Source organism: Pleurodeles waltl, chromosome 6 (genome assembly GCF_031143425.1).
Source record: "Pleurodeles waltl isolate 20211129_DDA chromosome 6, aPleWal1.hap1.20221129, whole genome shotgun sequence".
Lineage (NCBI taxonomy): Eukaryota > Metazoa > Chordata > Amphibia > Caudata > Salamandridae > Pleurodeles > Pleurodeles waltl.
This window is the reverse complement of record NC_090445.1, coordinates 1431871247-1431890125: the sequence shown is the minus strand read 5'-3', so window position 1 is coordinate 1431890125 and position 18879 is coordinate 1431871247. Positions and strand designations below refer to the sequence as shown.

Here is an 18879-nt window from a genome sequence, read left to right as displayed (position 1 = left end):
AATTTCCCTAGCTACAGCCCAGACACTGTTCTGTGACAGTGAGAGGCACAGTAAGTGCAGAGTGTATTTGGGATACAGAAATTAGATGGACAATGTGTGGTAGGAAAAGGAAAGGAAGACTAATTATCTTAATGCATGAATGAGGAGTTTATGCAGGACTCTATTGGTCTCAGTCAGTGTGCTTATGTAGTCATGTTAAGAGAAGGTAGGGTTGCTCTTGATAGAAAAGAGTTGTATCCACAGGCTTCTTTGTGTCCAGGATGGAACACCATGTGAAGCCAAGGTGGAGGCTGTTAGTGTGGTCATATTTGAGGACCACATTGAAGAGGATCTCTCTTGGCAGATTGATAACTGTGGTGGAATGGATCATAACCATACCGAGAATATAAACTTTGGTGGCAGTTGCTGTGGCTATGAAGATACAAAGGTGTGTGAGTCTGTCAAACAGTGCGTGTTTTTAGGCTGGAGGCAAGGGAAGGATGGCATTAAGAAGAAAAACAATGAGAGATGTAAAAGTGGCAGCGGTAACTGAAGAGGTAACATGGCTAATTTGGGTTTTATATGGATCAAACATGATGCTTTGCAGTGCTCTCCAAACAGAATAACTGAAAGCTGTTCATAAATTGTTTGTAAAGTTGGAGATGAAAATGAAAAGATGATTTGGTTATCACAAGGAAACAGGTGACATGAAAAGTTGGAAGAGGGGATAATGTGACAACTGGAGGTGGTGTAGAGGGTGTAAAAAAAGAAGGTTAAGAAAGAAACCTAGAGAGCTACATTCGTCTCTGTGATTATCTTAATAAGACTGAGCACACCATGACACATATTATGGCAGCTTATTAACTTCTGCACAAGTAGACCAAGCCTAAGAATGACCTAAGCTGTTTGAACTCTGCTTTCTCCCTCTAGCGAAGCCAGTCAGCCTGAGTTATCGATGTCCCTGCCGGTCCTTTGAGAGCTTTGTGTCAAGGAACAACATCAAGCACCTGAAGATCCTGTCCACGGCCAATTGCTCCCTCCAAATTGTGTAAGTCTAGGCAATAGTGCCTCCTGTGGCTTCTCTGTTCTCCCATCCCATCCCTGATCTTGGCACTGTGTGCAAGTGTCATTAATTGTACTAGGCTATTTGTATCTTCATATGTTCCATATCTCTCATCCTGTTTGTCTTAGTGACCCAGACAAGAGTTGGTTTGGGGAGTCTTGGTACAAATCTACTTTGGTGCAGTGATGGAGTCCACAGAACAGGCAATAACTTCAGTTTCAGTGATGGATGATTTGAGGAGTGATTTGTATCTGAAATCTCTTTGTGGGACATTAATGAGATGGACTGTGGATATAGAAACCATGAGACTTAGTTGGGCAATGGGTTATAACGTCAGCCCCAACAACAGCTATTTCTTTGATGGACTCTAACATTTTCTTGGTGGTATGCTGTTCACTGAATGGTGCTTGTCTTGGTATTCAGTAGTATGGGATTCCATAACATTTGCCTTGACATTACCTTCAGTTTTGCTACATTTATGGGATAGTCCTGACCATTGGTTCCAAAGGTATTGATTAGAGTGGCCATAACATTTATTTCAGTTGTGAATGAACCCTCCACTTTGCACTTGACACAGTTTATTCACTTTTTTACATGAGAAAGATAACAAAGAGTGCTCGTGATAAAAGTGCATGATCATAAAGAAGACATTTGATTATAATCTTGGAAACATAATTAAAAGAAAATATGATTTCACTAGCAACAGATATATATGAGAAATTGTTATTTAAAAGTGATGGAAAATTGATTTCGACACCAGGATATTACTGAAGGTATATAAAAGCATTGTTTGATCAGAGGGTGTCACAGACCTGAGTGAGTGCAGTGCATGTTGAATTTTCACGAGTAGGCGATTACTCCAGTGCCAGTGGTGGGTTAATTCATGCTTGGGACATACCTTCAGCTCCAACTGCATTGTTTTCAAGGAATGCATTAAAAGATTAGTTCCATGCAGTTGCCTATAACTGATGCTGAAGTGTTCAGTGGTTCAGCCAAGTTTTCAGCTTCTGTGGTGTGTTGGTGTGTTATATCCTCAACAAGTGGGCTTTAGTCATAAGAGATGGTGACTTACTTGGATCTCTAGTGGGTTCTGGGCTCTGTAGGTTGGGTCACAACATTAGGTCCAATTTGTTTTATTTATTACAGTAGCGATAACATTAGCTCCAGTTTGAGAATATGCAGTAGGCCTTTCCATTATCCTCATTGATTCAGTGTTTGTGATTTCGGGCGTTACTTTAGCTTCAGTGAAGTGGTGTCGGCCAATTCTGCAATACCTTCATATTCCCTGAATCCACCTCCACCAGCCGATCCCCAGTGTCATGCCACTCTGTTGCAATATCCTTGACTTTGGTTATCTAGGTCATGCTTCTTACTCTAGGGCATGTGTATCTACCACAGTTAGAACTGCATGCTAGCGCGAAATAGACAACCTGCTTCATGAGCCTCTTTCACAGACCAATGGCCTGATTTAGATCTTACAGAAATTTACTTTTGCTTTAAATTGTTGAATTTAAGTTTCTAATAAATGTGATATATCACTCACAAACGTCATCGGTACAGAATTTTCTTTATGGTACAACCACTGTCATGGAAGTAAATTCATATCCTTCCTCCGGAGGGACCAAAAACTTTTTCTGTTACATTATTCACTTATCCAGGTCCCAGGGCACTGGGTTGCCCCATTTATTCAAACTGATTTAGATTTTGGTGGATGCACTACCCCATCACAAATGTGATGGATATCCCATCCGTCATATTAAAGTCTCCATATGCTATTATAGGATCATAATACAGTAGAGGGGAAATCCATCACATTTATGACGGAGTACCGTCTCCCCCAAACTGTAAAATTTGGCTCCAAGTCTAGGATGTTCATAGCACAGCACTCCTTATAACCCTGGAAAATACTTCTGTATTAGCGACTTACTAAGCAAGGGAGCTCAGTGAGCAAATCAGACCCTTTCCAGTAGAATTTGGAGTCAACATGGCAGAAGTAGGAGCAGTGCTATCTACGAACTCTTGTTCAAAACCGCTAGAAAACATTTTATTTTACAGCATTGTTTTAGTAATATACTTTCTCAAATGCATTCTAAAGTAAAATTCCTGAAATATGCACAGGAGCATTATTTCTCAACAGCAGCAAAATCTGGGTGCGATAATTTCTACTCTGTCAGAGCATGAGGGGTGGAGGATCCCGAAACCTGAAAGCAGCTTACTAGGCCCGAACGTATTGGGATTGATTACAATGTGCTCCATTCAACATGAGGTTGTTAGCAAGATTTGCGTAAAGTATTTATTAGATATGCCTGGCTTGTTTCATTACTGAAGTATGTCTATGCTCTTGTATAGTTTTTTCCCTCAAAATATAGCCTCATACTTGGCAATATTTCTCTACAAAAGCTGATTGGCACAGAAAATGGAGTGACTCTTTTCTTGTTAATTTGTTTTAAAATTGTTTTCCTTGCTGCTTTGAAACTGGTGCTCTTTTTCCCTCGAATCCCTCCCCACTATGGGCATGTGTTTCCACAGGCTACCTACCCCACTCTCCTGCCGATATTCCTCTGGGACCTTGTATCCTAAGTTCAACTTCATAAGCGGCAAATCACTTGTCTATGTCATCTCTCACATGCTTAAAGCTGGTGGTAACAGAAGTGTTTGCTGTAAGTGCATGAAAGAAAAAGATTGCGTCTTTGCACACCCTAGGTGTATGCTCCTTGTGCTTGCTACACTAGTGTGTACCTCATGATGTGGGGACACTTTGAGCTCTTTCTGTTATTTCATTGTAGACCTCCCCTGCGTCCTGTCATGCAGGTGCCTTCACAGAACCCTTTCTTCACGTCAGGACATCAGAGATAGAGATCACGATATGGTTCATTGCAAGGCCAAGAATGTCAAACGGTCCAGTCATTTTCGGAAGCTTGGTGACTGCCTCCTATGACTGACACATTCTGATGGGGTCACTGATTCCTTATGATAATCGTTGGCATTTGCATCTCCTGCACTGCTTTGATCTGAAGAGCCATGGGTAAAGGAAGTCTAATTTTTCTGCAAAATATGTGAAAATCGCCATAGATGTTTTCACATCTCTAGGGCAGGATAAAGTAAAATCTTTCAAATCTAAGAAATCTGAGAAAATAGTGGTGAGTGTGTCTCTCGACCCTCATTTAGAGAAGCAGACTAAACAAAGATGCTATGTGCTGCTGCTATGTGAAAAAACAATATTCTCAGAAGCTGAGGCTGGTATGGTAGACTAGAACTGATAACCCCATCTAATAGCTATCTCTGCGTTCTAAACACAGCACATTGAGTGAGACACTTGCACAAAGTGAGACTAACTAAACACACAGGTGACTCCAGCAGGTTGACTGTGGCAGGAAGCACTCAGTCAGTTCCATGTTAGGTGGAACTTGTTCTTTCCCAACTCCAGTTTTACCAACTGCTTAGGTTGCTGACTAACCTGTACCGAAGCAGATACAACTTGGTCTCAGGTCTTACCATTGCTTTCCATGAGCAATTTGTCACCTTTTCCCTGTACTTGACAAAGCTGGCCTGCTTTTCTAAAGTCCATAAACTCCAACACTTGCTAATCTTTCTGTGAATGAATTGTTACTCGTTTGGTCATAGTACAAACCCTATTAAGAGATCATGAGAAATGTTCAAAGATAGCGGGTTGACACTTATTTCAACTCAACTCAGGGAAAACCAGGAAAGAGCTTCACCTTATGTAGCAATAGTTATAAGCCAATAAGGCTGAAGGGCAAGGAGCATGGTCGATTTTGCTTCCTGACATTTGACGTTGCATCTGCATAGGTGTAGTTTTCATAATATCTGAAACAAATGGGTTTATAGAGAAAAAACTCCTGTTGCTAGTTCCCGCACTACAATTGGTACCCTATGATGTCAATCATTTGTTAATCCGCAGGATGAGAACAACACCATAAAGAGTTTTCAGTCATAACCACAATATAAAAAGTTGTTCACTGTGGTGTAGTTTCTTCTTAACATTTTTAAGTCTTTATTTCACCTTCCACCAAAAATACTAATTTCGATGGTTTTGGTTTCCAAATTTCAATAAAGTTCATATGGTCCATACAATAGAAAGGCCAAAAACCAAGAAATGTAACCAACATGGGTTTCACGGACAACTGCTTACTCAGGATTTTCAAAAATATATTAATCCCCTTCATAATTGAATTATATTATAATATTTATAGGCCCCAATTTCATTCACCTTTCTTTTCATGAGTCATAGTACGTTAGTATCTCCAGTAATCAATTTGTTACTCCTCACTAATTGTTTAACAATTTTGTCCATAAATCGATAACAGATCATCCTTTTTATATTCTTGTTTTCAATTTTGAGATGTCCTTTCTTTGGAAGTGAAAAATATTTCTTCAGTTTGCGTTTTCTAGTAAATCTCAGTAAGCCCACTTGATCTCAGGATCATCCATATTTTTCATTAGTGACAAATTATGTCCTCTATTAGGTAAGTTGATTTCTGCCTTTTAAAGTGCCATACTAGATAACTTTGTGATTATGGAATTGTTTATCAGTTGGACTCATTCTTGCTTTAAAAAAGCATTTATTCCAGATATTGTGTGATAAAAGAGAGCATGTCTGCTTAGTTAGTTAGTTACAATAAAATGTTGAAACATATTAATAAAAGGGAGGAATTAGTGTAGAAATTATTTTCCAGCACTGCACATGGTACATCTGCAAACAGTTATCAACCATAAATCCCATGAGAGCGAAACAAGGCACATTATTCTTTGGCATATACATACATGCACTCAATGCCCCACCAAGCCCATAAGAGGATGTAGTTGGACATTGTTCAATGTAGTCTGTTACCAAAGAGTGCATTTGCTTACTTCAATCTGAGTCTCTTGATAATACAAAACACATCAAAATAGAATATGAATAGACGACTTTGACTAGGGTCAATGAGACTCAATGAGCCGTAAAAGACGCACAAAACACTTAACATAACATAAACTTTTCCCAGCATCCCCTCTGTTAGTGAATGTAAAGACTATCCCATGCTTGCAGCATCCTGTCCCAGGGGATAGGAGAGAGTCACGGTGTGAGTGTCTGGGGCTGGTGGCTTCCCTGTCAAAACTAATTTTGAAGTACCCATTGCTCATCTCAGCCAGCCAGTCAGCTGAGCTTCTGTTACAATAAGTTAGTACTTCAGTTATGGTCAGATGCGTTACTTCCCCTTGTTGCTAGGTGTCACATCAATGCTACCTACCCTACGTCCCTGGCCTTTGGCTTTAGTATTTTTTCTATCCTTTCAGATATTCTTGAATGTTTATTTCTGTTAGAAAATCCAGGCATAGATAAAGAAACAGACAAAAAACTTTAGGTAATTTCTCATCTCTACCGGGAAATTCCAAAATCTTCAGTGAATTCAAACGTTTGTATTACATTGTTTGACTGTCCCAACCCATGGGACTCTGGGAGTCTTCTATGGTCTCGTCTGAAAATATCAATGACTTTCACCAAATTTAGTTTTACTAGTCACATAAAGGAAAGATGGTATCAAAATAAGACACAAAGGAATTGTTACTTACTGGCTCCCCCAAGTCACCTTTTCATTCCCAACTCTCCATGTTTTTATGGATTTAGGTAATCCCCTTTTTCCGTAGATTGCCCTGCAGAGTGCTTTACTTTGAGGTGCATACATTGAGCATCCTGGATTCCTCCTGTTGGTGTACATGTGACCTTTGATCCCAGGGTGGAAGAGCACACAAAAGAACCGTGTCCTGTTATAAGCAGCAGCTTAGCACTCTTTTCCACTGGGCTGCCCGACAGCTGGCACTAGGAGGGGCGAAAATCCAACAGATTAACTGTGCACTGAGACAAAGAGAACTCAGGTCTGAAAGATTCAGGACAAATTACTGGTTGCCAGGTTTTAGTGCCACAGCAGCTCTACGGTAGTGACTATTATCCACTGCCGTCGTAGCATGGAGTTGGGTACCTATGACACCCATTAGAACCAGTTCACAATTCAGATTGTGTTGCGTCATATCTAAATAATAACACCAAAAATATTAATAACAGCAATCATACAATCATAATAATAGTAACAGCAACAGCTACAACAAGAACAATAAAAATACAAAGAAGAAGAAGAAAAAGAACAAGAAGAAAAGAAGAATGACACCACGGTTGCTATTACTATCACTATTATTACATAATTTAAATTCATCTCATTGTTTCCTTTCTCTGCTCTTCTCACAGTATCTTAATTCTTTTGTCCTCCATTTATAACTTCTCTTCTGGTAATGATCCCACACTGTTTCCCGGACCCATATCATAAAGGGCGTGCTCCATTGGTCTGCACAATGACACACCTACAACAGGGGGCACACAGAGTGTCCTGTCACAGGGGTGCGCTGTCCTCTATGGAACTGCGATCTCGCGCCTTCCCTTGCAGCACTAGTGGTAGGCGGACAGGCGGTGTGAAGCATCTAGTCCACCTTTCACTTCACAGGCTGCAACCTGGTCGACAATTCAAAAGGGCAGAAAAACCTTGCAGGCGGGTGCAGCAAATGAATAAATGAATGAAGATTGAAACGATTTGTTAAGCTCACTGCTACTCCAAGGACTCCAGTGCTACAGCTGTAAAAAGCAGGCTCCCTAACCAAGCTATGAGCTAAGAGAGAAAATGTGAGTTTTAAGCTCTTTTCTGAATAGAGATTCATATGAGATGGTGCAAAGAGATTCTGGAAGCCTATTTCAAGCTTTACTAGAAAGTACTGAGCAAGACCTTCTACCAGCCTGGCCAAGTGAAGTCTGGGTACCTCTACAAGCAGTGCTGCTGCAGAATGGATAGGATTATAATGCAACGTCCTAGAAATCAAGTAAATGGGACCATGCTTGTAAAAGGCTCAATGAATGACAGTCTGCATCTTAAACAAAATTCTCTTCTTAAGAGGAAGCCAATGCAAATCCCTAAGGTAACCAGAAACTGATGCCCTCCTTGGTATTTCAAGGATGAGGTGAAGGGCAACATTCTGCAGCAAGTGGGGCCTTATTACAGATAGAGCACACTTTTCCTGATTGCACCAGGGCCACACCTTTAAATAGGTGCGCAGTGGGGAACAAGGAAACTATCCTCTATTATGAAAAATGTGCTGCCCTGTGGGCAGCGCACTCAAGTGAAATACTGAGCAGCAGCTTCAAAGCTGCTCCTTGTTTCAAAGTGCAAACAGCAACCTTCCTGCACTTTTAAGATGGACTAGAGATCTCCTTGCAGCTAGGTGCAGTGAGTGACTGCACCGACCCAGTCTTTGTTGAAGCCCTTCCTCACTAATAAACTTTTTTACGTTGAGTGTATGTTTGTGCACAGAGCGTGTGTGTGGGTGTGTGTGTTTCTGTATATATATATATATATATATATATATATATATACGGCATGTGTGGGTGCGCGTGTGTATTTGTGTGAAAAGATACTTGTATATGCAGGAATCAAACACTGAAATGTAGGGTTTGAGTTTTTCTGTACTTTGAAAGAGCTGCTAACTTCCAGCTGCTAACAAATATGTTTGGTTTCTCGGTCGGGATAAATACACCACTATTAACAAAGTAAAGACATCTCTTGGTTAGACATGGTGCAAAGCCCTATCGATGATCGGAGCTCCCAGGAGTATGAAAAAAAACACTGTACGTACAACACAAGCTAAAAATACACAGCATTGGGAGATAGCATAGAAAATGTATGTGTATATGTATGTAAATATGTATTTGTTTGTGTATATTTGTGGACACATCTTCGCATATATTCACGTGCCCCCGGCCTCTTTTGTATGGCTGTGTTGACACATATGTACATGTACGATAGTTTCTGTGTATGTCTGCCCTTGAGCCTGGGTTTCTCTGCACTTCCTCAACACTCCATTGCACCCACCTTCTTCTTCAATGTCTTCTTTTAGCCACAGATAGAGGATACGAAGTCCATTAACCCAGAGGTTGCCCTCTTTGCCTGACGCCTGGTCCAGTGGCACCATTCGCACTGCCCTAAAGCCTGGACTGTTGCCCACGCCGTCCTGCACGCTTTCTAGTGTCTGTTGGCTTTACTGTTACTGAGCTCCTTAATGTTTCAGCATTGTTGATCTGATTTCCTCCAGTCTTTGCTCGCCTCACAGTCTATGATCTCTGTTTTCATGTTAGTCTCTTACCTCTGCTCGCCTTGCTTTTTCTGATCTTTTCTATTCTCTCAGTTTCTGACCTCTGCTTATATCATAGTCTCTTACATCTTTTCACCTCATGATCTCTGATCTTTGCTACCCTCAAAGTCTCTTACCTCTGTTATGTTAGTATCTTACCTCTGCTCGCCTTGCTTTTTCTGATCTTTTCCATTCTCTCAGTTTCTGATCTCTGCTTATACCATAGTCTCTTACATGTTTTAATCTCGTGTTCTCTCTGATCTTTGCTACCCTCAGTCTCTGATCTCTGTTTTCATTATAGTATATATATTTACTTGCCTCACGTCCTCTGATCTTTGCTCACCTCACAGTATCTACTATCTGACTTCATAATAGTCTCTAATCACTACTTGTCTCACGTCCTCTGATCTTTGCAACTCTCACAGGCTCTGCTGTAAATCAGTCTCTTACCTTTATTCTCTTCAACTTCTCTGATCTTTGCTAATCTCGCAGTCTCTGCTGTCATCAGTCTCTTAACTTTATTCTCTTCATCTTGGTCTTCATATGCTAGTATGTATGACCCATTGTCTGCATCCATGTGTCATTATCCAAATCCCTCTATAGCAGGGGTCTTCAAACTGGGGGCCCTCAAGTGATCCCAGGGGGGAGTGATGCTCTGGCCAAAAGAAGCATTATACAGATAATAATGCTCTGTTTAAGCAGAAAACTGTTACTGCATTTTTAAAATGGTAATAGTACTTAACTGCAATGTTTAAGTATATTTAGACATATTTAGACATTGCCATCTTAATAAAATAATTATGGAAAATTCTGAGGTGGGCCCCAATGATTTTTATTTTTCAACTGGGGGAACGGGGCACGACATTGAAAAGTTTGAAAACCACTACTATATAGTGATGCCTGCGCCCATCTACTTGTGTCAGTGTCAAACTGTGACTATCCCAGTATTCCTCGTTTATTTCCACCCTTTCCATGTCTGTGCTCTATGTCCCCACTCTCTTGGTTCTTGCCCACGTGCTAGTGTGTTCATGTCCAGGCTCCTGTATTCTCCCATGTCCCTGCCACATGTTCGTTGCTCCAGTGTTCAGGCCTGCTGTTTCTCTTTTCATCTGCCTGCTCCTGTGTCATTGCCCTTGTGCCCTTGTTGTCACACTCGTTTTTGGTGTTGTTTGATTGCCCTTGTTCCACTCCCTTTCTTCCTTCTCTTTCCCCACTCCCTATTTTCTTTAGCATTTATTCCGTGAGCTCCTTGTGTTTTCCGCAGATTAAGCTCATTACATTATTTTATTCCTGCAGAAAATAGCAAGGTACCTCTTTCAAGTGACTTAAAAACTCCTTTCACCCGGTAAATAAAGCAATAAAACAACTGTAAATGATTTTAGTTTCTCTGATGCCCATCATCTGTAAATAAAGCAATAAAACAACTGTAAATGATTTTAGTTTCTCTGATGACCATCAATCATCCTTGTACATAACTTTGCAGGCCGCACTTTGTTTCACTTAACATTCACCTAAAAGTTTGCCTTCTCCTTCCTGCCAAAAAGAAGCCACATTCTGATAAAGTTCCTTGCCTTGGGGCAGCTTCATGGATCCTGAACGCTACTCACAATCAAGAGTTGTCTGGTACTTAGCCGGTCACTTCCCTTCTCCTACGTTTGGGAGGTAACCAGCTGTCAGTGGTGCCAGTGGCAGGCACTCGCCTGAGGACAGACTCACCTGGCCTGGCATTTACCCATCCAGGTACCTCTTTGTTCTTTTATCACCCCCTTTACTAGAGGCATCCTGTTAACGTGCTGAAAAGATTAATTTGTAAAAATGAGTGCAGGAGCACATTTTTGTAGGAGCCATTGGTGTTACTGCATGCGGGATAACTGAATATAATACCCTTTTCTCATTCCCTACGATTCATATCTCTTTTATAGGACTCATACATTCTTTTAAACCTCTGCTTTCTCTCTGTGTCCCTGATTTCCTACGTTTCTCTTCCTTCTCCCTTTAGCATGTTCTGCTTTACTCTCTTTTGTTCTGTGACAAAGTTTGATGATGAAAAATAAGACACACTCCCCAAAAATGCAAAAATGAGTGCATGTGGACAGTGCCTGCAGCTAACAAATTAAGGGCTGGACTCTGTCTCTGGCAATGGTGGCAGCGTCGGCCACCCACAGAGGGCGCCACTGTACTCTTCCAGAAATCCCCACATAGGAGTTCACTATAGATTTAAACAATACTTTCGCGTCAAAAACAAAAAAACAAATGCCAGAGAGTCTGAGTCAGTAGACCCCATAGTTGAACTTTTGCTGGGTTTTTTTCGTAAGTTTTCTGAGGTTAAAGGCGAACGCACATCAATGTCCACTTCCTCGATAATGCGTCCATTTTCTTGCAATAATGGCATTACTCCTAGTCCTACTCCCTCGCCTTCCTTTCAAACCAATGAGGCTTCCTGCCTCCCACTAGACCCTCCCCTTCCCTTTTAAACCCCCCCCCCACCCCTACCCCCTCCTGTACAAAAACCAAGCCCAAGCAGCAACTCAGACAGTCCGTACCGGGAGGGCGGGAGGGAACGGAAAGGAAGGCGAGGGAGTAGGACTAGGAGTAATGCCATTATCGCAAAAAAATGGACGCATTACCTCCCGTCCCTCCCTCGCCTTCCTTTCAAACCAATGAGACATAGCAAGAAGCACACAGGAGACGGACACTGAGTTGCAAGAAGTTCAATATCATGCACAAAGGCCACCAAAACCCCACCCCTAAGACTACATAGAGGATAAGACCCGGTGAACCAATACCGACTCCAAACAACCCAAGTCCGACCGGCCAGAATGCCGAACGAACGCCAAAGGCGAGGCCCAAGTGGCGGCCCTGCAAACTCCCACCACTGAAATCCCCTGAGACTCTGCCACCCAAGCCGCCATACCCCCGGTAGAACGACCCCAAACCCCCTGATGAGGAACAAGCCCCATCAAGGAAAAAAAAAAAAAACAGAATCAATGATCTCACCCCCCGACTCAAGGAAGCCGTGGAAGGCATCTCCGCTACGGGCCGGCCCAAAATTTACAAAAAGCTAATCACCCTTACTTAAAGGAGCCACCACCCTCAGGCACTCCAACAAAGCCCTGCGTACATCCAACAAAAGCAAACGAACCACCACCACCAAAGCGGGATTCGGACAAAAGGAAGGAAGGATGACCTCCTGGCGAGCATGAAAAGAAGAATTGACATTCGGGATAAAAGAAGGTACCGGAACCAGAACCCCCCGATCCGGAAAAACTTCCCAAAAAGGAAAGGAACAGGCCAAGGCCCCCAAGTCTACTAAACGGCGAGCCGAAGCAATGGCCACCAAAAAGAACGTCCTTAAGGAAAGAAGACGTAAACACAGTCCCCCAGAGGTTCAAAAGGATAATCCATTAAAACCTCCAACACCAAAGAAAGATCCCCTGAAGGAAAAGAACGTACAGGGCGAGGAAACAAATGAAAAAGCCCCTGAAAAAATCCCGGCAACAAACGACCCTTAACCGGAAGGCTGCGCCACGGACCTCAAAATGCCTGAATAGCCGCCCACTGTACCAGCAGAGACACCCCAGACAACCTCAACTGTGTACCGTCCTGCAAGACCTGCATCACATCAAAGAGAGACGTGCCGGTAGGATCCAATACATGCCTCAAGCATCAAGAAGAAAAAAACCTACCACAGCCTACCCTAAGAAAGTAAAGTGGAACGCCGCCAGGAACCCAGTAAAGTAGAACTTAAAGCCACTGGCACCCCCAGACCCGTCAAACCTCGGCGGGCCATTCCCAGGCAGTCAAGCGTAACCTCCCCTAAGACCTCAACGAGAGGCCGGGAAACTCCAGGGGAGACGGACACAGAGGAAGAGGCCACATCCGACCGGATGCCCTCAGCTGCAGCAATGGGAACCAATTCGCCCTAGGCCAATGGGGAGCAATCAGGACAACCCTGGCCCCCAGAAGCCGCACCCTTAACAGCAAAGGCCCGAGTAGCTGAAACGGCGGGAACGCATACAAAAGGCCCCTCGGCCAAGGACACGACATCCCGTCCACCTCCCAGGCTTGGGGACACCGAAAACCGGGAGCCGAAGTGACCGAGCTACGCGTTTTACTCGGACGCGAACACATCCAGCACTGGAAACCCCAGAGCCGAACCAGATGAAGAAACAGTGAACTCTGGATGGAGAAAAGTTGAGAGGAAGTAACACAATGGCCGAACGTATGCAGCCCTGAGAGCAGAAACCCACTCCTGAGCCCACACCAAAAAAATCTTCCAGGCCAGACCGAACAAAGCCCTAGACCAGGTCCCCCCATGAAGTATGACATAAGCCCTGGCCACTACGATGCCCGAACAAGCACCGCAGAACCACCAAATGACCTTGCAGCCGCAATCATAGAAAAGCACGGAGGGCCGTCTGTACCACAACCATCCCCACCATGGACCGGAGCACCACAAACTTCTTCACTGACACTGCCACCAAGCCAAGAAGAGTCCGAAACTGAGACCCCAGAAAAACCAGATCCTGGGATGGGACTAAACCGACAGCCCCCCGTTGATTAAAAAAAAACGTGGTTCTGCCGGACACCAGAACTCGGGCAACCTGCTTCCGAAATAGGGCCTGCGAGGTAGAACGGAGCAAATGTCGTCCAGATATGGATGAGTAAACACCCCTTCTGAATGTAGCAAAGCCACCAGGGGGGCCAGTACCGTCGTAAAAATCTGAGGAGAAGTCTTGCGGCCGAACGGCAGAACACAAAACGGACAGTGCACCCGATCCACAGCAAACCTCAGGAACTATTGAGAGGATCCTGCCACAGGCACGTGTAGGCAAGCATCCTGCAGATCCAGTGACACCAGAAAGTCCCCTCGTCTGACCAATGGAAAAATAGTCTGAATGGACAGCATGCGGAAATGCACTGTCCTGATCCAGGTATTCACCTCCTTTAGATTGAGCACAGGCCGAAATCCCCCTGAAACTTTCTGTACAAGAAACAAGACCGAATAAGTGCCCCGACCCCGTTCGTCTAGCGGAACGCGGGAAATGGCCCCTTTGACCAGTAAGCCTCGCACTCCGTTCAACAATGCTCTTCTCCGTGACCCCCCTGAAGGCAGAGGTGTGGGACGTACCCCTGAATCTGGAGGAACCACAACAAAATCTATGACATAACCATTGGTCACAATGTCTATTACCCAATGATCGTTTACACTGTCCTCCCAAGCTGACAGAAAGCGACTCAGTCTTCCCCCAACCGGCCCTCTGCCAGGCCCACAGTGATTGTCAGGACCCCTTCTTGAAACCACCCCGGGTCACAGGAGCAGACCACTTAGGCGAAAAACGCGGCTGAAAACGTCGTTTCCTGAATGAAAAGGATTTAGCAACCCTAGTAGGAGAAGATCAGGAATGCTTCTTCCACCCTACACCCGAAGAAGAACCCCCTTTATAAGGTAAGGCATGCTTCCTCTCCTTAAATGCCTTGGAAAGCATGGACGGCAATTGCCCACCAAATAGGTTACGGCCTTCAAACGGCAGTCTCAACAAGGCCGCCTCCTCCCCTGGATCAGCCTTCCAGGAACGCAACCAGAGGGACCTACGAGCCCCAATCAAAGCCCCAGAAGCCAGAGCCGAAGTACGGACCACATCTGAAGACACATCTGCCAACAACCAGGCCGCTGCCCCATACCAGCCAGGAGCTCCGAACACTCTGCCCCATCCTGAACAGCCACTGCCAGTTCATCCAAGTCCTGCACCAACGACTGGGCCGCAGAAGCCGAAGAAATACCTGCCCACAGAGGCAGATTCTCAGCCGCAAAAAGCCCTCTTAAGCCCTGAGTCCACCCTACGGTCCGTGGCATCAGCAGGCACACAATCCTCCGGATTGACAGCTGTTTTGCCAATCAGGGTAGCCAAACGTGAATCCAGGAGGACCGAGGGAGGCCATACCTCCTCACCCAAAAGTAAAGAACGTATCTGAATGAACCGTGGAACCTGAGCCATATCCACATCCTCCACTCCCAAAATACCATATCCTTCACAGGTCCCCGAAAAGGCATGGAAAATACAGACAGCGTCTGATATCGTGGAAAAAGAGAGAGCCAGCGTTGGCAGGACTAAACACAGGAAACCCTTACATGTGCCTTCACAACCCACATCACCTTCCTGGAGCCAAAATCACCCCCAGAGGACGTAGATGGAGCATCCCCTCCCACACTCTCAGAGGAGGACTTCCCTGCAATTGCAGGAGAACGGGTAGCCCAGCCCCACTAGGCCAGGCCATCCCCGCATGAAGAGCTCTGGAAACAGCCCCCTCGAACATCTCCTGCACCTCCTCCCTGGACATGATGGGCGCAGCACCACCACCCTGAATCAGGGGGCTCCCAGGAGTGGAAATGCCATCAGCACCACCCTCCTTTGAGGAGGAAGAAGAAATAATCCTCATAAGAAATTTTAAGGGTGTAGGCGGGAGTCGCACCACTGTACACAGGTAACCCGCTGCACCAAAGGTACTTGACCTTGCCACTGAGCTCTAGCACCTGGATTCCGGCCATTAACTGAACTGTAGGCACGATCTCATCCACAGATAAAATATACAGGGCCCAGGAACAATATCCCAGAACCAATCCAAATAAAGGATAAAACAAGAATTTCAGTCAAAATGCGGGCAGAACGCCCGTCTTACCCGCACAGAAACCCAAAAACACTCTTCGGCATCCCTCCGCGGCTCCGCGGCGAAGAAAAACCGGAACTGAACGCCCCAGCCACCAAGAGCCGGCCGACCCCGTCAGCCGCCTCCCAGGACGCGTCTTACGAGCAGCCCCGCCTGCTCAGAAAAGACGCGCCCAGCCGAAGCACACCTCGCGGAGCTCCGCTTCCCGAATAGTGCATCCAACGATGACCTCCAGGCCCCGCCGTGAAGGTAAGTGAAAAGGGAAAGTCTAGCGTGGGCTAGACAAAAAGAACAGGAGGGGGTAGGGGTGGGGGGGGTTTTAAAAGGGAAGGGGAGGGTCTAGTGGGAGGCAGGAAGCCTCATTGGTTTGAAAGGAAGGCGAGGGAGGGACGGGAGGTAATGTGTAGACAGTGTCTCCACACATGAGTTACAGTGTTTTGATTCCCTGAATAATGCATGTCTTGCGTGTTCTAGAGGTTGAAGAAACACTGATAGAAAAAATATTTAATGACGTTTAACAGAGGCAATACACGGGCCCCTGTAAATGGAGCCCTCAGATGCAGGAATAATGCAGATTGTAGGATTTCTGTTGCCTTTTACAAAGACTTCCAGAAACAAGACTAAGTTTTTAATACTTTGCCTAACATGGCCAGATTTTGGCCAGAAGTTGCAGCATTTTTTCATATAAATCACAAATGTGACTGTTTTTGTCATAAATGCAAACGGGCTTCAATTTTCTAGGACTGTAACACATCAGACTTAATTTTCTAAAATTCATAGTATATTGTACGCGCAGAAACGCAACGTTGCTAAGAAAATTTCGGTTGGAGATTTCATGAGTTACATAGATTTATCACTACCACATAAAGACGACGACTGCGACGTGTACCTTTCCAGTTAAATTAAGCCAGTCTGTATGTTTCATGTGAAGCAACAACAGTATTGCGCTGTTTCCTGCAGGGACCGGAGACCGTTGCGCGCGAATTATTCATTTCACGAGGTCAGCCTGCCTCTGACCAGCTGTGCGGGTGACAGTTTATAATGCAGGTGAGCGCGCGAGACCCTACGCAGGAGAGCTGCTCTTACCAGAACTGGAATTTTCTGTGGAAAATAAAAACAGCGCCAGGGTCGCTGGTGGGCTGACCGGCTTTTCACACCCAAACAATGTGTATAACACCTGTAGAATCGTACCACAACACGGGGTGTGTTTGACAATCGAGGAAAAGGAGCAGAGCAAACAGACTAACACAAATAGTGAGCTATATCATAAAACATCACTCAGTGCGACATGCAAACGTGGCAGTGTAAAGTTATTGACTGCGATTTACCCACATGGCACCATAAAACACCATAAAAAGCAGGATTTGCAAACATGGGCAACTTAACACGTCAGACAATGTGATTTACTAAGATGGGAACGTAAATATCACACAATGAGATCCATAAGGATAGCAATGAAAACAACAGACGTGATTCACTCGTGCGGTGGTATAAAACAGCGCACGATGTGATATATACAAACCGTAGCACCACAAATAGCACACAGTGTGATTGGCTAGAGAGGTAATATAAAATAGCACACTATGTGATAAAGCAGCTCACGGGGTGATATATACAAACAGTAGTAAAACAGCACACAGAGTGATTGTCTAAAGAGGTAATATAAAATAGGACACACTGTGATTTATGGTCGTGGCAGTTTAAAGCAGCACACCGGTTTACTAGCGCGCGGATATAAAGCAGCCCGCAGTAAAGCACCGCAAATCATTACCACATGATTGCTGTCAAGAAGTAACGCTGTATCACAATGTTCATGTACCCGCTTTGACAAGGCTTGTCTGGTTGTCGCGCAAATAAAGTGTTGTAAATTATGCTGCGCTGTACAGCCAGGCTGTTCTTCCCGCCATCGAGCCAACTCAAATCCTATTCTTGAGTGACATAGGACTCGGAAGGCGCCAGCAGGCCATTTCCCCAACACAGGTCATACACCACTGACAAGACACTTAATTCGTTGGAAGAAGTATTTATTTAAATACTTTTGTTTAAGATCAAAATTCATTAATCAACTTAACATCATGCAAAAAACATCTTATGCAAATTACTCAATTAATCGTTTTCACTGCACATCCTAAATCTATAAAGATACGTATATATTTTACATTTTTGTAACCATACAATTTTTGACAGGATCCCTTCCTGTCCTGAACCTCCTTTGGACCACACAGGGACTGGTTGTCACCTGTATCCCTAGGGGGGGCGGCACCCCAGCTTCCTCTGTTCCTTGCCCCCATGCTCAGGGTTCCGCCCCCTCTCCAAACACCAATCAGCCAAGGGGTGTACCGGGGCGGCCCTGGGCATGAGCCCCGTGACCACCCCAGTAATCTGGGCACCCTACCCCAATCTGGTGTGTCCATCCGCAGGTTGAGCCCAGGACTTCAGGATCCTATCTCTGTTGTTATACCGGGGCCCCACCCTTGGGGTCCCCTCTGTTGCTTCAGGTTAATTTAGTCTCTCTTCTTCCGCCACGAGGGCGACCAGGGCCCCAAAGGTCCTTCGCCCTCCCCACCAGAGAAGAGGCACCCAGCAAAGAACCGCATATCGGCTATGAATTGGTCAGTACCAAGATCAGACAAATGCACCAGGTCCCTGTGTAACATTTCGGGTCCTTTTAATTGCCTATGAGGAATGTTCCACAAACGGCCTGGACCAGGGCAGAGTTTCGACATCTCTGTATTGAGTCTCCTAACAGACACATTGATTGTCCTTGGCTTAATTCCTGGACCCCATTTTTTCCGTGGCACCATGTGGGACGAAGCAATGGATGCGTGTGGGAATTGTTTTGCAAGCTGCGTAATTTCCAGAAATATGGCCTCCCTTTGTGCCTTACGACCTAAGTGCACCAGATCGTTGCCCCCGATGTGAATGATGATGAGGTCCGGGGAATGGAGCCCTGCACATCTACGAGCCAGGTCCACCAACTGTTGCAGCTGTCTAAT

At 44.8% G+C, this 18879-nt stretch overlaps 1 protein-coding gene across 1 annotated transcript in view; it reads left to right on the top strand.

Moving 5' to 3' along the window:
- The window catches only part of CXCL12 (C-X-C motif chemokine ligand 12), a 99567-nt gene that overhangs the window by 40687 nt on the left and 40001 nt on the right, over positions 1 to 18879 (top strand). The window contains exon 2 of the mRNA XM_069240810.1: positions 910 to 1027. Within this exon, the coding sequence (XP_069096911.1) occupies positions 910 to 1027 (118 nt within the window). The remainder of the gene's footprint in view (positions 1 to 909; positions 1028 to 18879) is intronic.